Consider the following 27,490-nt stretch of genomic DNA (forward strand, 5'->3'; position numbering starts at 1 on the left):
AATCTGTGAGCTGGTTTATACGGGTCATGTTGGAGTCCAAATACAGGAAGCAGAGATCTGGGAATAAATTGTCTATGGCATGTGGTAATTTTCTCCTTGTCTGCTGTGAGGGTCAGAATCCAGCAGTGAGACACCTCTTAAATATAGCTTGTTCTGTATTTTACAAGTTTTACTGTTGTCCTTAATGTGTTTATGAGGAACTCCTCATGTCCTGTATTTCTGGTATGAATTGAAATGTGGAGTTAAACGTGGTTTCCTCATTACTGGTTTTTAGCAGACTGATTGTTCCAGTTGCGGTTTTTTCCTACTACAGTTTTCTTGTCAAGTTCAATATTTGTATTTATTAAATTTATATAACCTTTCTTTAGCAGTAATCGTAACTGTAAGACTGAAAGAAGTCATCTATTAAAAGTATCATTTTATTATGTCATTGGTTGTGGAAGAGTTTAGAGAATAAACTGACCAGTAATCATTCCATTTAAGTGAACATACAGTTTTTTAGTCACTACTTAAAAGAATATGAAAATTGATTTTTGAGGGAAAGATATTCGCCTTTTAATAGTTCAGTCTTCATTTTGAATGCCTAAGAGAACATGCTGGGTAAAATATTGTAAAGAAAAAGCTACTTTGATTGATTGATCCTATAATCTTTGTCCCTGAAACAAAGGTGATTGCTTATTTCATATTGAAAAATAATTTAGGACTTTTAGGTTGTAATGCTTAGTTAGATTTATCCGACAGTTGACTTAAGCTTGAGAAATATTTTCCCAGGCCACATGTTTTAGTTGAATGATAGGCATTTTTATTAGTGGGATTTTTAAAAATAATCTTTAGTTTTGGTACAGATTATGAAATGTGATGCTCTTAGTTTATACCTTACAAGTCCAGTCACCCAAGTTGTGCTAATGGGTTCTTCTCCAGTGCCTCCTTCTCCCAAAAGAAAGAGGAGAAAAAAAATCTTACTATGCAGTGTCTGGTGAAGAATTTGGAGGATGTAAAACCCAATTTAATTTTAATTTGTCTTTTTATATAATGTCTGTCTCAGTCCTGTTTCACCAAACCCCTTGAAAAATGAGAAGTGTATTTTAACAAACGATAGCACTATTAAAATGGGCTCTGTGAAGAAACGGGAAAGAGTGTGTGGAGCTAGCTGTGAGATTACAAATCAGGCAGATGTGTCTCAGGTGGCCGGCACAGCAGCTGCTTTTTAAACCTTTTAAAGCTCATTTTATTTTATGAAAATGTATATGAACCACAAAAGTAAAATGAAATGAAAGTGTGAAGTGCTAAATGCAGCTGCTGAGAATAGAATAGGGCTTTGTTGTTCCCCTGGGAGCTCTTGTTGGTTATTTTCTGTTTTATTTTTCCAGTTTATTTTGTTTTATTTTCCAATCTCTGTTCTAAAGAACAAAAATGGCTCTTACAGTCTAATACCTGATTGTGCCTTATTTTTCATTAGCTCATTAATGGAAACACAGGTCAGATTGATTACCTAACTGAAGCTCAAGTGAGTTGCTGTTGTTTAAGTCCACATCTTCAGTACCTTGCATTCGGAGCTGAAGATGGAGCCATTCAGGTATTCAGTTCTCGTCTGCAGAAGCATTCTGAGCAGTATAGTTTTTATTTAAAATTAAGTAGACACTTGGCTTTGTAGACTTACATAGTAAATAAATCTTTCTATGGTATATTAGTCATTCCTCTGTTAGATTAAAAATAATCTTAGAATCCTATGGTTGTGTATTTTTCATATTGCTTTTATTGCTCTGTCTCATACTTTTTGTGTTTTTGTGTTCTTTATTCACTGCCCAATTGTCTTGCTGTTCCTGAATTATATTAAACATTCTCAGAGATTTAGTTATGCAAAGAGCATTTTTTTCTCTTCTTAGAAGCTCAGCCATATAGGGGTATAAGTTGTTCCATGTTGGTTCTGATCAGGTTCATTGAGAATTTCAGGCTTGGTACCTTATATTTACTCACCTCACCAATCTTTGCTGTCCTGCTTTTGGTATTAGAAGTACACCTGTTTACCACTTGAAATCCTTAATTTATCAAATAAGATTAAATAAATAAAAATCAGGTTGAAGGAAAAAGGATAGTATAATGGAAATTATTTTGGGAAAAAAGTGATTTCATCACGAGTGAAATTCATCACAGAAGCATATTTTGTCTAGCTACATAATGGTTCAGAGAACATGGTGGTTTTTCTTTTTCTCACCTAGCTTTTTGGAATTATTTCTTAATTTGTTAATTATCGCACTAGCAACATTTATTTTACTTTGGCTTCATTGTGATAAGGAATTATACAAATACTCTCCAGTTCCATTTGCCCCACAAAGAGGAGACTATATATATATTTATATTTTTTGAGTTTTTTCCCCTTCCAGCTTTACTGAGATGTAATTAACATACAGCATTCTGGTGGCTCAGTGGTAAAGAGTCTGCCTGCCAATGTAGAAGACATGGGTTCCATCCCTGGGTTGGGAAAACCCCCTGGAGAAGGAAATAGCAGCCCACTCCAGTACTCTTGCCTGGGAAATCCCATGGACAGAGGAGCTTGGCAGATTACAGTCCATGGGATCAAACAAGAGTCAGACACTACCTAGCGACTAAATAGCAACACAGTGTATGTTATTTTAAGCTGTACAGCATAATTATTTGACTTACGTTGTGAAATGGTTATCACAATAAGTTTAGTGAACATCTGCCATCTCATGTAGTTACAGAATTAAAGAAATAGAAAATTATTTTTCCTTTTTGATAAGAACTATTAGGATTTACTCTTAGTAACTTTCAGTTATAATATACAGCACTGTTAATCATATTTATTATGTTGTACATTGTATCCCTTGTACTTATTTAGGGCTTATCTGCTTTTTTGATGTGAATTTATTTGACAGCCTTTTTGACATAGTCATTAGGTTTTGAGTTATGTTCTACTTTTCTTAATCTCTGCATTTGTCATGAATCTTTAGCCTTTTTAAGTCTCTGTAGTGTACTGCCTTCCAGCCCATTCATACCCTCTTTTCCTTTACCTGTCTCTCACCATCCTTTATCTTTCCTTGTCTCTGTTATTTTGTAAAGAGATTGCCTTGTCTCTCATTGCAGATGTTTTTCTTTCTTCCTTCTCATCCATCTTAAATGTCATTTGCTTTTTGGAGGCTGAGCTTAGACTGCCATTGTTTGATGAATTGGGTAGCTGAGTACTCAGAAGGACCACTGGTTCCCACTGCTATCTGGTTATTTTTTTTATTTGAGAGTGTAGATGTGTGTGTGTGTGCACAGGTGTGTCTGTTTTGTGCTATTCACTTGTGTGTCTTTAGTTAAACTGAAAGCACTATGAGATGCAAATTCTATGCCCTTCTGTAGTCTAGTTTTGATTTAATATTTTCAGAGTGTAATTCAAGTGTTGCTGAATATCCTTGTATTAACTTTCTGCAGTTTTCTGCTTTGTAGATTTTAGAACTCCTGAACAACAGAATCTTCCAATCCAGGAATGCACACAAAACCACTGTTCGGCACATCCAGTTCACAGCTGATGGAAAGACTCTTATCTCAAGCTCTGATGATTCTGCAGTTCAGGTGAGAAGGAGGTTGCCCTCCTAATGGGTGTAACGCTGACTCCAACAAGGGAACACTTTGGTTGTGACTCAAATCCAGCACATGTTTTAAACTTTCAGATGACTTTGGGCTTCCTTTTAGATTATGCACATGGGCATAAACGAAACCCATTCTGTTTTGTGTTTTTCTGTGCATGAGGCAGGCAGTTTGGCTTAGAGCCTTCTACTGGGAGATTGTTTACTTTGTCAATCAAGCATTCATTTGAATTCTCCCACCTGTATTGGTGTTTGGATTTGTGTCAATATACTTCATGCCACATTTATGTAATTTCTGTTTATTTTTCTTTACACTAGTAAAATAGTAATTATTTTAGATTGAAATATTTTCATTGTTTCCTTTAAGAGTAAGATATTTATTATAGGGCTAAAATCCTGTGAAAAAAGAATTGTTTACCAAAGCTAAGGATTGTGGGTATAGAGGTCTTAAGCCTACTGTATGTTCTTTTAAACTTTATTTTTAATCAAAGTTCTAGTACATATACTTTTAAAACTCAAATAGTACTACAAGGCTCTTTAATAAAAGCAGACTCCCCCATTTCTCTTTCTCTTAAACCACCGCTTTTAGCTTTTAGATATTTTTGTTGTTGTTATTTATCTTCATGTTCCCACAGTGCATATTTATAGTGATGATTCTTAATTTTTAGCTTTGACAATTTATTGAATTTTTCATATTAAGATGAAAATTTAGCTTTTTTCTCCTCCTGCTTACCTCCAGTGTGTGCACCCACCCTTTTATCAATCCCCCTCACCCCAACACAATCACAAAAAAGTTTTTTTTAGGTCGTTGGTGTCACTGTTCAGACTAAGTAGAACAAGTGTACTATGGATGCCTTTTCTGCCTTAGTGCAGTTCAGGAAACACTTAACCTGGTTGTAGCTGGAAATTATTTTACCCTAAAACCTTGAAGACAATGTTCTATTTTCTTCCAGATGTTAGAGCTCATGTTGAGAAGTCTGAAGCCATTCTGATTCCTAATCTTTCTCTTTGGATGGTTTTAGGATCTTCCATTTGTCCTTAGAATTGTGAAATTTCATGATGGTATGTCTTAGTGTGTGTATTTCGTCCATTGTTTTGGATTTTCACTACCTTTCTCAATTTGGACTTACGTTTTTCAATTCAGAGAGGTTTATTTGAATTATTTCTTTGACACCCCCTGCCTTCCATATACTTCTTTTTTCTGTTATTATTCCTTATTCAGATATTGGATCTCTTGGACTGATCATCTGATTTTCTTTTTCTACATTTCATCTTTTTGTATACTGTGCTCTATTTCTTGGGAAGTTTCCTCAGCTTTATCTTCCATCCCTTTCTTTGAGCTTTTCATTGGTATATTTTTAATGCTGGAGAGCCTTTCTGATTTTATTTGTTCTTTTTGAGAGTATGTAGGTATTCTTGTTTTGTAGATGAAATATCTTCTTCTCTGAGGATAGATGGATATGTAAATAATATATGGTGGTTTAATCGCTATGTCTGACTCTTGCAACTCCATGGACTGTAGCCTGTCAGCCTTCTCTGTCCATGGAATTCTCTAAGCAAGAATGTTGAAGTGGGTTGCCGTTTCCTCCTCCAGAGATTCTTCTCGACTCAGGGATCGAACCTGGGTCTCCTGCATTGCAGGCAAGTCTCCTGCATTGCAGAGAGGGCAGTGGCGACCCACTCCAGTACTCTTGCCTGGAAAATCCCATGGGTGGAGGAGCCTGGTGGGCTGCAGTCCATGGGGTCGCTAATAGTCAGACTCGACTGAGCGACTTCACTTTCACTCTTCACTTTCATGCACTGGAGAAGGACATGGCAACCCACGCCAGTGTTCTTGCCTGGCGAATCCCAGGGACGGAGGAGCCTGGTGGGCTGCCGTCTATGGGGTCGCACAGAGTCGGACCCGACTGAAGCGACTTAGCAGCAGCAGCAGCAGCTCCTGCATAGCAGGCTGATTCTTTACTGACTGAACCACCAGGGAAGCCCAAATAATATATAAATGATACAATATATGTTATATATAATTTTTCTGTCAAGATTTAATTTTCCTTCATAATTGTCCTTCCCTCCAAGTTTGTTTTCTTTCTTTACAAATATATTTATTTGTTTGGCTGTGCTGGTTCTTTGCTGTGGCACATGGGATCTTTGACCTTAGTTGTGGCATGTGGGATCCAGTTCTCTGACGAGGGATTAAACCTAAGCCCCCTACATTGGGAGTGTGGAGTCTTAGCCACTGGCCCACAAAGGAAGTCCCAGCTTTTATTTTCTTTTTGGTTGTTTTGGCTTCTTATTTTAAAGGCTTTTCTGAGCTGAGTGGTCGTCATCCACTACCCAGAGATGGATGCTAAAATGCTGATTGGGATGCTCTTTGTTGACTGAGACCTTCTCTGAAAGGCGATCTGGATGGAAAACTTCGTTGTCTGCGTCTTTGGGTCTGTCTTGGTCTTGTCAGATTCCTAGAGAGGAGTCTCCCGTCTTCTGCCTGGAGGGTGTAGATCCCACAGACAGGCTCTAGAGCTCAAGGTGGGGAAGGAGGAGGAGGGGCTGCAGGTGGCGCACTGTCTCAGCGCTTAGTGTACAGACCTTTGCCGCTCCCCCTGAGCTCACAACTGCAGTCCTACCCTCAGCTGTCCTTGAATCCAGAGAGTCTTCTTTCTAGTTTGTTTTAGGAGCATTAATCTGCACTACTTTATTCTCTTTTATTCCCCTCATAATGACTTTGTTTGGTATTCAATAGTGACTTGTTTTCCTGGGTCTACAAAGTCAGTTACCATTCTCCTGCTTTACAGCCTCTGTTTTGTTATTTTCTTTCTCATTCTCTTGACTTTGTCATTTTAGTGGGGTTTTAGAAGTAAAGGAGATAAATGCATATGTTCAACAGAAGTTAGTATGTATTCTTTTATATATTTATGTATTTCCTGCATGTATTTATACTATTAGAAACTATTTTGGAAAAAAGTCTTTTATGTCTTTGTGAGTCGTATATGATTGGAATGAAGTTTGCCTTTAGTACAGAGACTTACTCATTATGGAATCCCATGATAGTAGTGTATTAGCTGTGAAACTCAGTGTAATATTCACTTTTCTTTCTCTCCAGATGGCTTTGAAATGGGTAAAACTAAGCTATATCTGATGAAATTCAGCTGAGACATTATATACTCTATAGCCTTTTTGTCAAAAGCTAAAGCCATAGGCTTTATGACCTGCTTGAAGATCAGATGTTCTCAGCCAGAGGGAGAAATAATATCTATGAATATTTTTAGAATCTGAGTTAAGTTATTTTTAGAAATGAGTTGTGTTTCATCCTCTCTTTCTGCTCTACTCAGAATACTTTTTAACATTTAAAAATGTTTAAAATGTTTTAATGTGTATACATTCACGTAACAAAATTCTTGGTAGGTATTTCTAAGAATTGACTAGTTGGGTTTTTGTTTTAGTTTTTTAGTGTTTTAGTTTAATAATCAATTGGAGGTTTGGTTCCCCCACCCCCCAGCTTTATTGAGATTGAATTGACAAAACTGTAGTATGTTTAAGGCATATAATGTGATGATTTGATATCTGTATACATTGTGAAATAATTACCACCATCAAGCTAATTAACAAATCTGCAAATACCTCACACAGTCACCGTTTTGGAGGTTTATTTTAATCATCTTTGTATCCCTAGTGCCTATGAGGTAGTAGGGATTTGGTAAATCTTTGTCAAGCTGAACAAAAGTTATTGCCAAAATTTGAAGAATCAGCTCTCCTGATGATAGCACCTAGAGCTGTAAATATTGAGGTCTATTTTGGTAGTTTTTTATCTTTTTACCTGGATGTAAATAAAGCCCAAATAGTAGCTGTGTTCACCTGAGATTGAAAATATATTGATTCTTACAGGTATAAAAGACTTCTTTAGCATTTTAAAACATTTACATTTATATAGCTGAAAAAATTCTAGTGTACATACATTGCAAAAATTACAGCTAATGGTAGAGACATAGCCAAACTCAACCTTTATACATTTGACTAACGTTGGTAGAAGTTTAGCTGTTATATAAGATGATTCGATTAGCACAGGACATTTAAGTCCAACAAAAAAGTATCTTTGTCATCATTGCCTTATCAGAAAGCAACTGCCAAAAAAAAAAAAATCTGCTAAGGCTAGTCTCTTCACCCTCAGCGATTGTCAAATTCTTTGTTATGTCTGCTCAGGAGGGCTCTCTAACTTCTTGATGTGGAAGGTAGCAGTAAGAACCTCAGTCAGGAATGAACACTGAGTCAGACACAGCTGGGAATAGCAGTACCAGTCAACCAAGAGGAGCTGTTAATAGAAACCACTGATCTTGTCATCTGCTAAAGCCCAGAAAGTTGAAGGAGGGAGCCAGAAACTTTCTATGACAGTGGTCCAGGGTATTTTATGTTTAGTCACTCAGGGTGCCTTTTTTTCTGATACGATTTGGGGAGCCAGAAAGCTTCTGTTTCTTCCCCTCACCTTAGCATATCTTATTGAGCTCTTAAAATACCGAAATTCTTAATTCATTCTCAGAGTTACTCTCACTTCCAGCTCCTCTCCTAAGGTCCCTTGCTCTCATACAAGATAACCTTGCTTCTGCGAATGGGCACTCAGAGACAGAAAAGATGGAGATATCTGAGAACCAGGGCATGGTGGAGGTGGGAGGGTGGCTGCTAAAAGTGGAGGATAGAGGAGTAAAGAAAGAGGGTAGTTAGTTCAGTCGCTCAGGAGATGTAATTTCTTTTACAATTTGGCCTAAGCCTGATAGAAAAAGCCTCAAAGGGATTTCTACTGTTTAACCTTCACTAGTCAGAAACTAGACCCAGAATATTATTAATGTGCATATCTGAGATGATGGCTGCTTTTTCTTTATCTTTTTATCTCTTCTGTTAAAAAAAAAAAAAAAAAGAATTCTGTGGGAGACTGACTAATTGCCTGAAGCCCAGAAGTCTAGCTTCAGGTTCTCTGGGCTGTTTCTTAGGATATCTTCTCAACCTTTCCCCACTACTGTTCCTTCTGCATATCCTGTACTCCAGCCAGATTAAACTGTGAGCAGGTCCCTGTAACCTTTCCACCTTTTCCTGCTCCTGTGCTTTAACTCAAGCATTCATAGTGGGTGTTTGAAATGCCCTTCTCCGTTTGTGAATCATAATTCCAGTTCATTTCTCAAGCCTACTTCAAACGCCCTGTCTCCAACATTGCAGTCTCTTCTCTTTCCCTCGTGTCATGAGGAGTTCTTCCTGGAGTGCCATGGGAAAAATGATCTACTGTATCACTTGTCATTTTGAAGATTGTATTGGGGGCTAGCTAAGATATCTGAAGCTCAGAAATTCCACAACCTGGTTTGAAGCTGCTCTGGTCAGTGGACCTTCACAGGCAGTAGGACCAGTAGGATTCAGTAGTTGAGCTGGAATCAGGGCTTGGCCTAGCTTGTGAGGTTCAGAAATCTATGAATATGTAATTGGGATAATTTTCTTTGGAAAATTTAATCAGATGGTGAGCTCACTGGCATATTGTGACTTTTCTCTATCTTCTGATATAATTAACTGCTCTCCAAGCAACCGAAGGAAACAAATTTTGTTTAGGAGGAAAAATATTTTATTTTGCCCTTAGTCAAGTTAATTAGCTCCAGCTTTTCTCTTCTCTCTCTGTAAAATGGGGATACCATATTCTTATTTGGTTCTTGTCTATGTTTTACTGAAGTGCCATGCAGATGAAAGACTTCAGACAAGGGAATGCTTCTCCCCTACCCTTCTAATGGGGTATTTTCAGAAAAGGGTTATAACAGACTTATTTCTTTGATATTCAGATATGGAATTGGCAGTCAGAGGACCCTTTCTTTCTCCAAGCCCACCAGGAAACAGTGAAAGACTTTAAACTCTTGAAAAATTCAAGACTGCTTTCCTGGTCATTTGATGGAACAGTAAAGGTAATTTGTAACAGACGTTTCTCTGTTAAGAAATACTCTACTATTGTATTGATTATATAGTGACAGCCAAAAGCAGATGGCTGATATGTAAATACTTAAATTTTTAAATTTCTAAAGTAGAAATGCCTGTTTTTTGTTTATTGCAGTCATTTACATCTGCTGTGTGTCTATGAACATTTGTACTAAAAGGCGCTTAAAGAGGTCAGAACAACGAGTGTGCTGAAGCTCTTGTTTTATAGCTCTCTTCTGGCTAATTATGGTCAGTAATACAAAATGTTCTGAAAAGTGTCAACTTCTGAGTTTTTCTTTGAAGGTATGGAATATTACTACCAGAAGAATAGAAAAAGATTTTGTGTGTCACCAGGATACAGTTCTTTCTTGTGATATTTCCTCTGATGGTGCTAAGTTTTCTTCTACCTCTGCTGACAAGACTGCAAAGGTAGGTCAATTGGGTGAAAGGTGCATGCCTAAACCTTGAGTGTTGGTTATGTATTGTGAGTCTAACTAATGTGTAAAATATTTCCCTGGTGGCTCAGATGGTAAAGAGTCCATCTGCAATGTGGGAGACCTGGGTTTGACCCCTGGATTGGGAAGATCCTCTGGAGAAGGGAATAGTTACCCACTGTAGAATTCTTACCTGGAGAATTTCATAGACACAGGAGCCTGGTAGGCTACAGTCTATGGATTTGCAAAGAGTTGGACATGACTAAGTGATGAACGCTAACTAATGTGTAAAAGAGAAAAATAATATTCTGTCTACATGTCTGTCTCTTATAAATTTTTGGAGGATGACCATTGGCATTTAGTTTGTACCAAATATGTTAAGTGAATGACACTGAGGACTTTTGATTTCTCCTTTACTGATATATTTTTGTCTGTTAGTAATCAAACATAGCATCTACTGCATATTATAGAAATAAAAAGTGTTGAAAGAGATTTACATTTAATTGTACACCCACAGTTAAATTTTTTGTAATCGATGTAAATTGATGCTTCTGAAAATCATATTCCAGTGAAATGATGCTGCCTGCTCGGGGGCACTGAAGACTCCATCCTATTCTTTTTTCTTCATCTTTGTTAATGGGATTGTTATCTGTCCATCTTTCCAAACTGTAAACCTTGGAATTGCCTGGGATTTTCCTGTCTTCTGTGTTCTGTTGATTACTACCCAGTGTCTCTTGGATCCTTATTCTCTTCCTTTTCCCCACCCCTAAGACCAGGCTGTCCTCTTTCACTGGTGGACCTGCCACTGGTCTGCGCCTCCTCCAGTTTATCTTCCCTGCTGCTGCCCAAGTGCCCTGTTGAAGCTCCTCTGAGACTTGGTGGTTTACAAGCCTATATCCTTAGCTCATCTCTGTCTCTTTCTGCTGAATTGTTTCCTCTGTGCCAGGCTACTTCTACTTCCACCTTTTTGTGCACACTGTTATCTTCGGCTCAACTCAACCTTTTATCCTTTTTTATATCAGTGCATCGTGACTCATGCTTTCAGATCACCATTTGAGGTCAATTCTTCAGTGAACTCTTTCCTGGCCCTCAGGCAGGATTAGCTCTTCTACCTTAAGTGTTCCTATTACATGTTCTCATGTTAATCATTTACTTCATACCACTGTTTGCTCAGCCATTTATGATTAAACTAGAAACTTTTCAAGGTCAGGGACTGAATCTGGTTATCTTTGTGCTACCAGTTCTTTGCTCAGTGTCTGGAACATTTTTTCAGTGTGTGCTTGTTAAATGGTGATGACAGAACCACCAGGGAGAATATTGGAAGGAAAAGAACAGCATCTTTCTGCCAAGATAGTAGGTTGGTATAGGGATTATAGTAGGGTCATGATGGAGAGTTGTGACAAATGGGGTCCACCAGAGAAGGGAATGGCAAACCACTTCAGTGTTCTTGCCTTGAGAACCCCATGAACAGTAGGAAAAGGCAAAAAGAGGACACTGAAAGAGGAACTCCCCAGGTCGGTAGGTGCCTAATATACTACTGGAGATCAGTGGAGAAATAACTCCAGGAAGAATGAAGAGACAGAGCCAAAGCAAAAACAACACCCAGTTGTGGATGTGACTGATGATAGAAGGAAAGTCTGATGCTGTAAAGAGCAATATTGCATAGGAACCTGGAATGTTAGGTCCATGAATCAAGGCAAATTGGAAGTGCTCAAGCAGGAGATGGCAAGAGTGAACATCAACATTTTAGGAATCAGCAAACTAAAATGGACTGGAATGGGTGAATTCAAATCAGATGATCATTATATCTGCTACTGTGGGAAAGAATCCCTTAGAAGAGATGCAGTAGTCATCACAGTCAACAAGAGTCCAAAATGCAGTCCTTGGATGCAATCTCAAAAACGGCAGAATGATCTCTGTTCGTTTCCAAGGCAAACCATTCAATATCACAGTAATCCAAGTCTATGCCCTGACCAGTAATGCTGAAGAAGCTGAAATTGAACAGTTCTATGAAGACCTACAAGACCTTCTAAAACTAACATCCAAAAAAGGTGTCATTTTCATTATAGGGGACTGGAATGTAAAAGTAGGAAGTCAAGAAACACCTCGAGTAACAGAATGAAGCAGGGCAAAGGCTAGTAGAGTTCTGCCAAGAGAACACACTGCTCATAGCAAACACCTTCTTCCAATAACACTAGAGGAGACTCTCTACGTGGACCTCACCAGATGGTCAATACGGAAATCAGATTGATTATATTCTTTGTAGCCAAAGATGGAGAAGCTTTATACAGTCTGCAAAAACAAGCCTGGAAGCTGACTGTGGCTCACATCATGAACTCCTTATTGCCAAATTCAGACTTAAATTGAAGAAAGTAGGGAAAACCACTAGACCATTCAGGTATGATCTTCATCAAATCCTTATGATTATACAGTGAGAACTAGATTCAAGTGATTAGTTGTGATAGAGGGCCTGATGAACTGTGAATGGAGTTTAGTGACATTGTACAGGAGGCAGTGATCAAGACCATCCCCAAGAAAAAAAAAAGCAAAAAGGCAAAATAGTTGAGGAGGTCTTACAAACAGCTATGAAAAGAAGAGATTCGAAAGGCAAAGGAGAAAAGGAAAGATATACCCATTTGAATGCAGAGTTCCAAAGAATAGCAAAGAGAGATGAGAAAGCCTTCCTCAGTGATCAGTGCAAAGAAATAGAGGAAAACAATAGAATGGGAAAGATTAGAGATCTCTTCAAGAAAATTAGAGATACCAAGGGAACATTTCATGCAAAGATGGGCACAATAAAGGACAGAAACAGTATGTACCTAACAGAAGCAGAAGATGGTAAGAAGTGGCAAGAATACACAGAAGAACTATACAAAGAAAGATCTTTATGACCCAGACAATCACGATGGTGTGATCACTTACCTAGAGCCAGACATCCTGGAATGTGAAGTCAAATGGGCCTTAAGAAGCATCACTATGAACAAAGCTAGTGGAGGTGATGGAATTCCAGTTGAGCCATTTCAAATCCTAAAAGATGATGTTGTGAAAGTGCTGCACTCAATATGTCAGCAAATTTGGAAAACTCAGCAGCGGCCACAGGACTGGAAAAGGTCAGTTTTCACTCCAATCCCAAAGAAAGGCAATGCCAAAGAATGCTCAAACTACTGCACAATTGAACTCATCTCGCATGCTAGCGAAGTAATGCTCAAATTTCTCCAAGTGAGGCTTCAACAGTACATGAACCGTGAACTTCCAGATGTTCAAGCTGGATTTAGGAAAGGCAAAGGAACAAGAGATCAAATTGCCAACATCCATTGGATCATTGAAATAGCAAGAAAGTTAGTTCCAGAAAAACATCTTCTGCTTTATTGACTATGCCAAAGCCTTTGACTGTGTCAGTCATGACAAACTGTGGAAAATTCTTCAAGAGATGGGAATACCAGACCACCTTACCTTCCTCTTGAGAAATCTGTATGCATATCAGGAAACAACAGTTAGAACTGGACATGAAACAACAGACTGGTTCCAAATCAGGAAAGGAGTACATCATGGCTGTATATTGTCACCCTGCTTATTTAACTTATATGCAGAGTACATCATGAGAAATGCTGGGCTGGATGAAGCACAAGCTGGAATCAGGATTGCCAGAAGAAATAAATCAATAACCTCAGATATGCAGATGACACCACCCTTACGGCAGAAAGTGAAGAACTAAAGATAGGCTAGGAATTTCAGTCCCTATTATCTCATTTAATTTTCACTTTACAGGTGTTACTATTCCCATCATACAGATACAGAAACTGAAGCCAGAGAAGCTCATGTGGTTGTCCTAGGCCAAGGAACAAATAAATTGTGGAGCCAGCACTCCACTCAAGTCTTCTTCACTCTGTAGACCATTTTGCTGTTCTTCCTTCTGAGTCTAAAGAAGTTAAGGAAGCTGTGACTTTGATCCTTATCCTGAAGTTTACTTGAATAATTAAAGGGAAACTAAAATATTAACAAGGTTGCTAATTGGCATTTGGGCCTCCCGTAAAAGGTTATAAACTGCTGAATATTAGTACGTCATATGATTGAATTTATGTCTAACTAGCCAGTAAAGAATCTGTCTGCAATGCAAGAGACCTGGGTTCAAGCCCTGGGTCTGGAAGATCCCCTGGAGAAGAGAATGGCGACCCACCCCTGTATTCTTGCCTGGAGAATTGCATGGACAGAGGAGCCTGGCGGGCTACAGTCTATGGGGTTGCAGAGTCACACTGAGCAACTAACACACACAGCACTCGAGGCAGGGTTTGTAGATGCTTATTTTGAGATTTCTAAACAATCTGAATTGCCTTCCAGATTTGGAGTTTTGAACTCCTTTCTCCTCTTCATGAATTGAGAGGCCACAAAGGCTGTGTGCGCTGCTCTTCCTTCTCTGTGGACAATACCATGTTGGCGACTGGAGACGACAATGGAGAAATCAGGGTAGGGTGTTTGCTGACATGAAAGCACTGTTTTTCTTATAGCTTTGGCTGATCCTCTGTACCACATCGGGGCCCTTTGTTAATGTAACAGGGAAGCACAGGCCATGGGGTTCTGGTTGGATGAGGCATGCTTTGTTCTGTTTCCTGTGCACGTTGTGTTCACAGCTGCACTCCACTGCAGAAAAGAATTCGTTTTAGAGTTAGAAGCGTTTCCTATGTATGTGAGAAGGCAGATGCCGTAGTTATTTGCGGTTGGCTCTCTGCTGTTAGCTTGAGAATGATTCATCCTAATTTTTGGATCTGAACCAAAGATTGTTTTTAGTGGCAGAATTTGAGGAGAATAATTTTTGTTAATTGTTATCTAGATTATAAATGAATTGCAATTCTGCTGTTTTCTGCACTGAAAGGTCTCTTTAGCACTGTATCCATTAAATAGTCAACATTTAGAGTAGGGCCTGTTGCTGTCCTCATGGGGCTCTTTGCTGCTGGTTGTATTGGAAGCACTGGGTGGCTGAAAATGATTGGACATTGGGGTGCTTTGGTAACCAGTATAATTAAGGAGAGTCTTTTTTTTTAATGAAAGAGAAATTAAAATTGAAGGCATAGGTATATAATGTAGAAGAGTGAGACAGTATGCAGTTTGCTGGAACAGAGGCATTATCAGATAGGCCTTCCAGGAAAATAAGATTCTCTTGCTTAAGAACTAAGTAATCAACTAAGTAATCTCTATGCCGTTCTCACAAATATCACACCTGCTGAAGGAGCAGGGCTGCTTTGGGAACATTGGTTTTGCTCTGAGTCCTCATCTCTGGATGAAAGGACCTCTTTATTGGTTATAAGGCAGCGTTTCATTTTCCAGAAAGCCCTAAAGGTAAAAATTGTCTCTCTTTAAGTGCTGTTCAAAAAATTTTCTTTAGTACTTTAAAAAAATTTGTTTTTCCACTTGATTTTTCAAAAATACAGGAAAGCAGTTAATTTTATATATATGTATATCTTATATCTAGCTGTCTTACTGAATTCTTTCTAGTCAGTTTTCCATTTGATTCTCTTGGATTTCCCAGGGAGGTATTTACAAATGATGATTTTTATTATTTTCTTTTGCTATTTATGCCTCTATTTTTCTTATTCTGATGTGTAATTTCTTTGAAAAATTAGAGTATTGCTGATATATTATCACTGGAAGTAAATGGAAATATTAGTATCTGTTAGTAATTAGGTTGTTTATAGGAGTTCAGTAAAATAATTTTAGTGAATGTTTATATGTTTGCTTCCTTATTTTATACATATAAAATATTAAAAATTATACTTATGTATATTAAAAAAACTTACTGGACTTACTGTTTAAAATATGTATACTTTTTGTGTTTGTATTGTGTCTGTTGTTATTCTAGATCCTAAACTAGAATTCTTTGTTCTTTTGAGGTAGTTTAATTTGTTAGGCCTGTTTTGTTTATTCCCTGCTTCTCTTATCATACTCTTTTTATTCAGTGAAAGAGTTGCAGTTTTCTAATTAATCACTCTTAAGTCCTTTTGTTATTTTTTTTTGGTGTATAGTTAATGATAAATATCATAAGTAATGCATTTTAATTGTATATATATTTTTTAATTTGAAAAAGAATATAATCTAAAAAAATTACTAAGGTATCACTGAATTGTAATTATATTTTTAAGAAAAATTTCCAAATATGTTCCAGATGAGATAGATATAAAACTTCTGAGTAACCCTGCTAATGAACTGTGTATCACTTTTGTAGATATGGAATGTCTCAAACGGTGAGCTTCTTCATTTGTGTGCTCCAATTTCAGTAGAAGAAGGAGCTTCTACTCATGGAGGCTGGGTGACCGATCTTTGCTTTTCTCCAGACACCAAAATGCTTGTTTCTGCTGGCGGATATCTCAAGGTGAGGGATTCTCAAAGACTGAAGGAAAAGAGTAGCCTGTACCCTGCTTTCCAAGCTATTTTCACATCTTGTGTCTCAGCTGGGCCTCATACAACCCATCAGAAAAGAGGGGCAGTTACTATTACCCTGTTTTGTATGTTGAGATGGATCTGCAAGGCTGCTTTCCTCAGGTCTTTTGGAAGTTCTGATGACAGTGTTAGGGATGTTCTCAGACCAGAGCTCTCATACCACCCCATACAAGTCTTAGACGATCAGAATGACTAGAAAGTAGGGTGTTTAACTGGATTTGATTTCCTACTTTGCTAATTGTGAACTGTGTTGGTTGAAAGTCTTTAAAAAATTTTTTTATTTGTGAAATTTATTTTCTTAAGTATCAGTGGTAATAGTAATAATAGTATTATACTATCATTATAGTAGTAGTAATAATAAAAATAGCAACAGCAGCATATTGCTTTATAGTTTAGAAAATGCTTTACTTACATCATCTTTGTAGCCAGCTTTGTGAGACTTAAATTTTATCATCTTTGGTTTGTAGGTGAGGAAAGTGATGTTCATAGAGGTTGTGAATTTCCTAAAATTGCTTAGTACATTTGCTTATACGAACCTAGTATTAGTAAATACTGAGGCCACTGTCGAGTATGTTGTAGTGCCTCAGGGTGGTTTTTTGATGCTTACATCTTTTTATCCATCCCCTCACTAAGAATGTACTAAGTGCCACTGTGTGCTGACTCTCCTGTGTGGGACAGTGTTTAAAACTTGGTTTTTGCCTAGGTGGTTGACAGTCTTTGAGGGAAACAGACAGTAAATAAAGTCTGTTAAGTGTAAGAGGGGTTCTAGGACATGTCTGCAGAAGGATATTGGAAGCACGAAGGAGACAACAGACGGTTCCTGGGGAAGGGGTGCTGGAGCTGAGCCTTTTGAGTAGCAGTTGATGTGTAAAAGGGGTTTGAAGATGGTACTGTATATTGTACTGATCGCTTAATATAGAATGCTATTGAATTAGATCTTGTGATACTGTTTTTTCCTTCCTGAAAATGTTCAAGGGTAGGAGATGACTCTAATTGTCTAGTACAGTGTGTGTACTTCACATACTGTAGTGTATGTGTATTGTAGTGTAGTATTGTGTACTTTACAACTGTGGTTCATCGCCCAGTTGTATCTGACTCTTTGAGACCCCATGGACTGTAGCCCGCCAGGCTCCTCTGTCCATGGGATTCTTCAGGCAAGAATACTAGAGTGAGTTGCCATTCCCTTCTCCAGGGGATCTTCCCAACCCAGGGATCAAACCCAGGTCTCCTGAGTTTGATTCTTTAGCATCTGAGCCACCCAGGAAGCCCAAGAATATGGGAATCTGTAGCCTGTCCCTTCTCAGGGGTGAAGGACCAGGAGAACCAGCTGAGCTACCAGGGAAGCCCCCTGGCACAATATTGTTGTTGTTCAGTCACTCAATCGTGTCCAACTCTTTGTGACCCTATGGACTGCAGCATGCCAGGTTTCCCTGTCCTTCACTATCTCCTGGAGCTTGTTCAAATTCATGTCGATTGAGTCGGTGATACCATCCAACCATCTCATCCTCTGCGTCCCCTTCTCCTCCTACCTTCAATCTTTCCCAGCATCAGGGTCTTTTCTAATGAGTTGGCTCTTTGCATCAGGTGGCCTAAGTATTGGAGCTTCAGCATCAGTCCTTCCAATGAATATTCAGGACTGATTTCCTTTAGGATTGACTGGTTTGATATCCTTGCAGTCCAAGGGATTCTCAAGAGTTTTCTCCAACACCACAGTTCAAAAGCATCAGTTCATCAATGCTCAGCCTTCTTTATGGCCCAACTCTCAACATCCATACATGACTACTGGAAAAACTATAGCTTTGACTAGACAGACCTTTGTTAGCAAAGTAACGTCTCTGCTTTTTAATATGCTTTCTAGGTTGGTCATAGCTTTTCTTCCAGGGAGCAAGCATCTTTCAATTTCATGGCTGCAGTCACAATCTGCAGTGATTTTGGAGCTCAAAAAAATAAATTCTCTCACTGTTTCCATTGTTTGCCCATCAGCTTGCTATTTGCCATGAAATGATGGGACTGGATCTCATGATCATCATTTTTTTGAATGTTGAGTTTTAAGCCAGCTTCTTCTCTCCTCTTTCACTTTAATCAAGAGGCTCTTTAGTTCCTCTACTCTTTCTGCCATAAGGGTGGTGTCATCTGCATATCTTATATGTCTCCCAGCAGTCTTGATTCCAGCTTGTGCTTCATCCAGTCTGGCATTTTGTATGATGTTTTCTGCTTATAAGGTTAAATAATCAGGGTGAAAATATACAGCCTTGATGTACTCCTTGCCCAATTTGGAACCAATCCGTTGTTCCACGTCAGGTTCTAACTGTTGCTTCTTGACCTGTATACAGATTTTTCAGGAGGCAGGTAAGGTGGTCTGGTATTCCCGTCCCTTTAAAAATTTTCCCCAGTTTGTTGTGATCCATGCAGTCAAAGGCTTTAGTGTAGTCAATGAAGCAGAAGTAGATGTTTTTCTGGAATTCTCTTGCTTCTTTTTATGATCCAGTGGATGTTTGCCATTTGATATCTGGTTCCTCTGCCTTTTCTAAATTCATCTTGAACATCTGGAAATTCTCGGTTCATGTACTGTTGAAGCCTTGCTTGGAGAATTTTGAGCATTTGCTAGCATGTGAAATGAGTGCAGTTGTGGTGTAATTTGAACATTAGCACAGTATAGATGTTCAAAAATATATGAATGACTGAATTGAAGTTTTTGGATATATGGCACCTATATAAATACAATTTTATTGAATGAATACTCTAGCTTGTAAAAAAGAGAAGTCAGAGGGGCAGTGTTTAGCTCTATGAGAGGATGTGTATTGTGATTCATTTTGCAGGTTTACATTGAAAGTACACTGTAGTTCACAAGATGTTGCTTTAGCCTGTACCTAAATAAAGGCCCATAGGGTCACAGACATGACTCAGCAACTAAACAGTAACAACAAAGAAAGGCACACCTTTCTTTAGTTATTGGGGGATTGAGATACTGTTACCCCTTGTCCTCCTTGAGTATAGAGATAAACTGCTCCGAGGATAATTCTTAGGGGAGCAGCATTGCTGTTTTTGTGTTGGAAGCTGGGAGTCTTCAGCTATATTAAGTGGTGAAAAACTTAACTGCTCAGCTTTGATATTGAGCTTCTAGAGACTCTTTCTTTAGATTCTCTGGGCCCCATAGAAGACTATCACAGAATTGTGAATCTGGCTTACAAGATAGAATAGAGATCAGTGACTAGATAGCCAGCGTTCCTAGAGAAGCACGAGATAAACAGCAGAATCAGCGTCTGTAGAGTTATGTCTTGAGCATGAAAGAACCTATAGCCTATGTATTCAGTCTGTATATTTCAGTGACAGGCTATTCTTTCTTCTGGTTTGGTTACCAGCATGGTTAAACTGATTATGATATAGCCCAGCCTGCATCTACCGAGCATGTTAATGAGACTATCCAAAAGCACAAAGCAAATTAAAAGTAAAAAGGAATAGCTGCTGTAGTATCCAAGAAAATAGGCCTTTTGAGTCTGTTTATAACCCAAGCTATATAAATTGAATGTTAGTAAGATAAAATGTGTATCCAGTAGCTAAAAAGCTCTTAGCTTTTAACATTATTTCTAAGTTAAAAATAATGTAATTTACTTGTGTTATGCTGCAGAGTACCTCCTGTTAGAAAGGCAAGAAATCCACAGTAAGTTATACTCGTGAGGAGAAAGGCTGATTTGAAATATTAAATACATGGTGATAAGTACAGGTTTGCCATTACTTAGAGGCAACAGAATATTAAGTTCAGGAGAATGAGCCTTGGGGCAGACTGCCTGAATTCAGAGCCTAGCTCTGCCACTCGTTAGCTTTGTGATCTTGCATAAGATGATTTCTCATCTATAAAATTGGTATAATAATAATACCTACCTCATAGGGTTGGGAGGGTTAAAGGAGTTAATACATGTAAAGTACATATACATGGTGGCGCACCGTGTACCCTGAGTAAACGTTAGCTGTTTTATTCCATTTTTTAAAAAGTGAAGTGTAGTTGATTTAGTGTTTCAGTTGTACAGCAAAATGATTCAGTTATATATATGTTTATAATATAGATATTGAATATAATTCTCTGTGCTGTAACAGTAGGTCCTTATTGCTTATCTATTTTATATATAGTAGTTTGTAGCTGTTAGTCCCCAATTCCCAATGTATCCTTTCCTCTACTGCTATTTCTAAAAAAAATTATTTCTTAGAGAAAATTTAGTTTCACAGTAAAATTGGTTGAAAAGTACCGAGTTCTCATATACCCCACCGTCTCCACATAGAAGCCTCCCCACTATCAACATCCTCCACCAGAGGGTACATTTGTTATAACTGATTAATGTTCATTATCACTAAAGTCCATAATTTCTGTTAGGATTCACTCTTGGTATTGTACATTTTATGAATTTTGATGAATGTATAATGATGTGTCCACCATTGTAGTATTATGCAGAGCAGTTTCACTGCCCTAGAAGTCCCCTGCATAAGTCCTGTTTAAGTGGTTAAGACTCTGTGCTTCCACTGCAGGGGGGCATAGATTCAATCACTGGTTAAGGAACTAAGGGTATGCTGTGTGGTATGGCCAAAAAGAGAGTCCTGTTTAATATTGTCTTTTCATCCATGACCACATTAATGACTGTGGGGTGGTGTTTCCAAGCCGAGAGGTTGAATAGTGGGAGGGGTATGGGTGCACAAGGTTGGGAAACCAGGTATCTGTTCCACTTCTGCCACCTGCTAGCAGTGTCATCCACAGTGACAAGGCCTTTCTTCTCTCTCAACCCTGGTTTCCTTACTTTTAAGGTAGGGCAGTTGGACCAGCTGATCTCTATGATTTGCCTTTAGTGGCTGTCCTCTGCAGTCTTGATTACACTGCTGTTTTATAGTGCGAAATTGTTAGTTGTGGAAAATTTCAAGTTAGTACATGTTGCTTTACTTAAGTCCACAAGGTATGCTTTTACCAGTTAGCATGACCAATAGTGAACATGAATAGTTGATCCAGTCACACGAGCAAGGCAGAATGCTGGGCATTGCCACGGATACAGAAGTGACCATTGCGTTTATAATTCTCAGAATCTTGATGTACCTGAGGCCTTTTCAAAAGTTGTTCATGGACACGGTCTCTTCCCTTAGCTGTGATATATAGGTAAGCATCATGATCTCCATTTGGTAACAGAATATAAATATTATTATAATCTTAGCCAATTCAACAATTGGGAGGAGAAAGGAAGGACTTGGTCTGAGTACCTCCTGCATTTGAATGTTCAGTATTTATTTGGCAAATACATGTATAGACTTTTTAAAACATTATTTTTTTATTTTTGGCTGTGCTAGGTCTTCGTTGTTGCACAGGCTTTTCTCTAGTTGTGGTGAGCAGGGGCTACTCTCTAATTGCAACGATGGGCTTCTCATTGCAGTGGTTTCTCTTGCTGCGGAGCACCAGCTGTGACACGTGGGCTCAGTAGTTGTGGCTCCTGTGCTCTAGAGCACAGGCTCAAGAGTTGTGGCTTTGTTGCTCTGAGGCTTGTGGGGTCTTCCTGTATCAGGGATCTAACCTGTGTCTTTTGCATTGGCAGTCAGATTCGTTACCACTGAGCCACCAGGGAAGCCCAAATAAAAAATTTGGTCATGGGCTCTTGAATCACTCCTGGTGAAAGGATTCAGTAGAGAGAACCTATTCTGTTCTGCAGCTCCTATTATGAGCAGTCAAGACTACTTGACTACATAGAGGATTGTTCTTGCCATTCTACTGAGGATGACATGCAGACAGAATTCAGTCCAGCTGTGGCTGTAATGGGCTCTAGGGTAGCCTGTGATTGCAGTTTTGAGTAGGCTGTGTGTTTTTCCATTTTGCCTAACAAGGGGGTTAGTTAGGTGTGGGGTCGCTGTGAGGCACTCACCAGGGCTAATCATGAAAGGCAGACTGGGTTGATGATACTGTATTTAGCATTAAACTATCTATAGACATCTTTCCTGGCATTAGCTTAAATTTGGGAGTAGGAGGGGCGAGGGCGAAGGATCCCGTTGGCACTGCACATTGTCTCACACTGTAATTACCAGCCTAATAAGAATTTTGTTTTTCTCTGCACAGTGGTGGAATGTTCTCACTGGGGAATCCTCACAGACCTTCTACACAAACGGAACCAATCTTAAGAAAATACATGTGTCCCCTGACTTCAAAACATATGTGACTGTTGATAATCTTGGTATTTTATATATTTTAAAGATTTTAGAGTAAAATAGTTAAGTGGTGATGTAAGTTGACCTCTTTTAATTTTGAATTGGAAAAAAATCCTAATGAAACTCTGTACTGTAACTTTTATAAAGCTGTGAATTGTTTTGTAGTATTGCATTCATTACAAAAGTGTTTGTGGTTGGATGAATAATGTTAATGTAATTTTTCCCAAATGAACATGCCTTTAATCTTGTTTTTCATTATCACCATCATTTTTTAACAGTTTGTCCTTAAGATGCAAATGAAAATGTAAATATGTACCTAGTTATACCATTGGTAAAATTCTTCCTTGCTGCATTCAAATTGGTTGACATAATAATGAAAATAATTGAAAGGAAATATATATATTTTAATACTGTCATTGGTGCAGGCCATGCCTCAGGGTGGTGGTAGCCTGCTTTCTGAACCACACCCCAAGGGGGTATATAATTCTCCCAAATATAATCTCTGAGCCTCTTTGCACCCCTTAAAATTTGCTTTCAAAATATTGTGTCTATGTGCACAGTTTGCAAAATTTTCTTTAATTCACTTGATAAGTGAGTCTTAGGTTTCAAAGTTCTCTCTGTGAAGCAAATGTTATGCATGTTGGAGAGAGTAGATTTTGTCTGTCTACCTTTTTCCCTTAGCTTGTGGCAGCCCCAGGCTGGACCTGGACTCTCTCAGTCTCTGGACTGGGCACTCTCCTGCTCTGTCTGGTTTTTTATGTACCAGACTTCCTACTTGACTGAACTTAACCTTTCTTAATCCTCACTTTCTCTCTTTTCTTAAAAGCAATTGTTCCACATTTAAATGTTAGTAAATTGGAATAATTGAGGAGGAGATAATTTTAATCCTAAGTTTTAACAACAGACTTCTTCTAAGATATAGAAAATAGTAAATAATAATAATAATTTTCTTCTAAATTCCATTTACTTTTAGATGAATGGCATTGCCAGTGCTGTTCTCTTAGCGAATTTCAAGAGAATTCTCTGGTTTTCTACACCATACTGGAAGAGTCATTGTGACTGGAAGATATCACCTTTAACCTCCCAGCCAGTCTGTTTTCCTTCCCTTCTCTTCCTCCTCCTTTCTCTCCCTCAAAAGTTAATTAAAAAGAGAAATTAGAAAAGATAGTTTTTCTTTTTTTTTCTTTTATTATGTATTTTATTTTCATATAAATTAACATCCTAAAAAAGTTAAAATAGAAACACTAAATACAGTATTGCACAGAGCAATCTCTGTTAAATGCCCATTATATCATTGAAGTTCATATACACATGGAGGAGACAGGAGAGATGGAAGCAGCTGCAGTGACTCATTTTTGTTCTGCTTTTCATTGGTTAGGTTTTCATGCTTATTTTTGCTTTAATTCCAGAGTCATGTCTTAGTTTTATTTTATAGAGTGATTTTCCCTTTTTCTGCCTACACACCTCTTCAGCTTCTTTTACTCTTTCTTGGAAAATAAGTTTGTTCTCTTTCTTCCAAAAGTCTTTAAAGTCAGAGCTGAATTCATGCCAGATACTGAAGAAAACGTTTGGGGACACTTCCTTCTTTCCAATTTTTGGTCTCATGAAGAAATAGGCTGTAGTCTCCAAAAAGCACTTAGGAGTCTCTGTCAGTGAGTTCTCATCTGCTTCTTGGTCAATGTTAGCTTGAATAAGAAAGTGTTCCATGTTTTCTTTGAAAGGCTAAATGTGCCCTTTTGAGGACACTTGGTAAACTTTCCCCGCTTCAACTTCACAGGCTCTCAGGTCTTTCTTGAGTTTTCTGAGGTCTTTTGGATGGGTTTTGGATGAATCTATGGATGGCTCTTCAATTTTTTCCCAAATAAGTGAAGCACTGGGTCTCTGGCCTGTCTGTGACTGTCAGACCAGGGAAGGGATGCAGGCGGTGGAGACTGGAGGGATGGCTGTGCATCAGGCTGAACTGATATTCGCCTTGGAGACACGACCAAAGAGATTTCTGAGCAGAACTTGGTCTGAGGTCCGGAAGGCAAGGGCAGCTCCACTGATTCTCCGTGTGCGGTCAAGGGTGGGGGGCCCACCTTTGGGGCCCCCCAGGAGGAAGTGCCAGCACACCACCCTCTTCCATCAGGGACGTCTGGATGGGCTTGGCCTGTACAGTCCTTTCATATCTGACGTCATGTTCGCCCAACCTGAGGGCTTCCAGACCCACCTCTAGGGCGAGGTATTGCTTCTCCAGCTTAGCTGTCCTGATCCTTGATGGTCTGCTCCAGCTACTGGATGACAGTGGCCTGACCCTCAGACTTCATGTCACACACTTCCTGTGTCAGCATCCTTAGGCCTGTGTTCTTCATCAGGAGGTTTAGATGGTGGCCAAGCAGCTGGGACTCTCTTGGGAAACTGCCCTTCGATATAATCCAGTGAGTGTGTGGGTTGACTAACTGCAGCCCGGGGGTAAAGTTGATCTTGTCAGTGCAGAGGTCAAAGTCTCCTAATGCACAGCAAACACGGATGCTGCCAGCACTCAAATAGTTTTTGACAGGGAAAAGCATATCAATAATATCAGAAACTAGCTTTTTTGACCTCCTGATTAGGAATTTTATTTGCAGCTTAAATCCAAACATTTTCCCTGAAATATATTGTTAAGTGTTCGTAACAGATGTGGTTCGTACATAAAAAGACAAAAAATTTTTGTTGCTGCAACAACTAAATCAAGTGAATATCAGCTTTAATAGTAGGCAAGCATTGAGCCAGTTTCTGTTGTTGGTGCATATTAGTAGATGTGGGGTGGGTAGGGGGATAGACCACTCCAGATGTATTTTAGATTAGATGTTCCTATTTAGCACTTGAGGGAACCATAAGTAGAGTGAATAAAATACTTTGATTAGATTTGATTTTGTTTTTTTTTTTTGGTTTGTTTGTTTTATGGTGGGTTGAGGAACTGATTTATGGACTTACTGTGACTTAAGCAAATGTGATGTGAAAATCTCAATTTCATAAAAAGAAATTTCTGTAGTGGCATGTTCTGTGTAGAGTACCCAAATCATAATTTGATTTGCATACAGTGTTTAGGAACTCTATAGCTCAGAGTATAAGTTTTAACTTTTGGAATTAAGTCACTTGACTATGAAAGTATAGCAACAGATATGCCTTTAAAAATGCCTTGATTGGCCTTTATCTTACAAATAAAAAGAAAAATAAGAAGAAAGACCAGGTAACATGAGGGAAGAAGAAGAGCCTTTCAAGGCAGCTTAAGTGGCCAGTCAAGGGGAGGGTTTTGTTTTTTACTTTGGGACGAGCATTTTTCAAACATTTCTCCTTGCTTTATTATTTTTTAATTGGAAATACATTGTATTTTGTATGTGTAAGTTTTTTTTTTTTTTACATTGGATATGTTTTGTGTGTTTTGAAGACTTTTGTAATTGTGATATGCTTACATGATTTTTTTGCCTTGGTATACATTTTAATACATGAATTAAAAATTTTATAATAAAATTCCTAAAATATTTTTTAAAAGCATTTTCAGATTGTTTCAGACTCCTTGCTTGTTCTTTTTTGATCAGAAAACACATATGAGAGATTCTTCAAATTAAAGCCATCAGCCTCTATGCTTTATCGGGTTATGTGTAATGCAGTTCTATCGAAATTTTCTGTCTCCTCAGTTTGTCTCTGATGCCCAGTGTGGCCAGCATGGAGAAGATCCTGTAAAGAGAATTCATTCATTCCTTCTTCATTCAGTATATATTTGTTGAGATCTCCCCTGTGCTTCACATTTTTGTTAGTATTGGGGATATAACAGTGAGCCAAGTAGAGTCCTTGCCCTCCTGCAGTTGGGGGCTCAGGAGAGGCAGAGAAAAAGTCAAATTTAGTGATTAGCTTGTATGTGAGTAGGGAGAAGGAGGGTTGTGGTTACAAGGGGGCTGCTCATTCAGAGGGTGGCGCTTGAGTTGAGACCTCAAAGGTGAGGTAGTGAGTCAGGCAGGTGTCTGGAGAGTGTCCCCAAGTGAGGATACAGCAAGTACGAAGGCTTGACATTGGGATAGCTTGGTCTGCTCCAGCACAGGCAAGGGGGCCACTGTGGCCAGAGAAGGTAGAGCTGGGAGCGCAGGAGGAGATGCAGCCAGCTCTTCGGGGGGTCTCCCAGGCCAGGGCGAGGACGTCTCGCCTGAACAGGAGCCAGCACAGGAGTGTGAACAGTAGAGGCATTGGACACAACCACAGCAGCTGAGAATCAAAAAAGCAGGGAGGGAACTGGGGAGACCACTGAGAAGCTTTTACAATAATTTGGGCAAAATGAAGGCAGCCAGCCTGGGGTGGCAGCAGTAGAGGCTGTGACAAGCTGAATTCTGGATATATTTTGAAGGTAAGTGTTAATAAGAGTTGCTGATGGAGCAGATAAAGGTTTGAGAGGCACAAGTCAAGAACAATACCAAGGTGTTGGCCTCTGACTTATGCAGCTGGAAGAATATAGTTGCCATTTGACTGAGATGAGAAGACAGAGAAAGGAGCCGACTTTCGGACAAAGTAAGTTTGAGGTGAGTGTTGGGCAGCCAAGAGGAGATGGTGAGTAAGTGACTGAAAAAAAGGGTCTGGAGGGAATTCCCTGGTGATCAGCTTTCACTGCTGTGAGCCCTAGTTGGTGAACTAAGATCCCATGGGCTGCACTCCAACCTCCTCCCCCATCGCTACCCCCCACTGGAAAAAAAGATCTAGAGTTCATGGGGGAAAGTCTCTGATGGAGATAAAGAGCTGAGAGCCATCAGCCAGTTGATGATATTTAAAACCATAGGATGAGATGCAGTGAAATGGGTGTAGATAAGACAGAAGAAAGCCCTGGTCTGAGCTTCGCACAGTCTGGAGGTTGGTGAGCTGAGGGACCAGCATACAAGATGGAGAAGGACCAGCAGAGACTAACAATTGCATAACAAT

At 38.9% G+C, this 27,490-nt stretch overlaps 1 protein-coding gene across 20 annotated transcripts in view; it reads left to right on the top strand.

Moving 5' to 3' along the window:
• Positions 1 to 26,080, top strand: part of APAF1 (apoptotic peptidase activating factor 1) — an 82,140-nt gene extending 56,060 nt beyond the window's left edge. For 11 of the 20 annotated variants that reach the window (XM_042247106.1, XM_060413086.1, XM_060413087.1 and 8 more), the window contains 7 exons: positions 1,460 to 1,576; positions 3,454 to 3,579; positions 9,398 to 9,517; positions 9,831 to 9,956; positions 14,300 to 14,425; positions 16,179 to 16,325; positions 22,476 to 26,080. In XM_042247106.1, the coding sequence (XP_042103040.1) occupies positions 1,460 to 1,576; positions 3,454 to 3,579; positions 9,398 to 9,517; positions 9,831 to 9,956; positions 14,300 to 14,425; positions 16,179 to 16,325; positions 22,476 to 22,622 (909 nt within the window). In that variant the 3' untranslated portion in view covers positions 22,623 to 26,080. Of the gene's footprint in view, positions 1 to 1,459; positions 1,577 to 3,438; positions 3,580 to 9,397; positions 9,518 to 9,663; positions 12,521 to 14,299; positions 14,426 to 16,178; positions 18,345 to 21,457; positions 21,531 to 22,475 lie in introns of those variants that run through there. The other 9 variants (XM_060413080.1, XM_060413083.1, XM_060413079.1 and 6 more) reach the window with 4 other exon arrangements.
• The last annotated feature ends 1,410 nt before the right edge of the window (positions 26,081 to 27,490 follow it).

This window comes from Ovis aries, chromosome 3 (assembly GCF_016772045.2).
Source record: "Ovis aries strain OAR_USU_Benz2616 breed Rambouillet chromosome 3, ARS-UI_Ramb_v3.0, whole genome shotgun sequence".
NCBI classification, from domain to species: domain Eukaryota; kingdom Metazoa; phylum Chordata; class Mammalia; order Artiodactyla; family Bovidae; genus Ovis; species Ovis aries.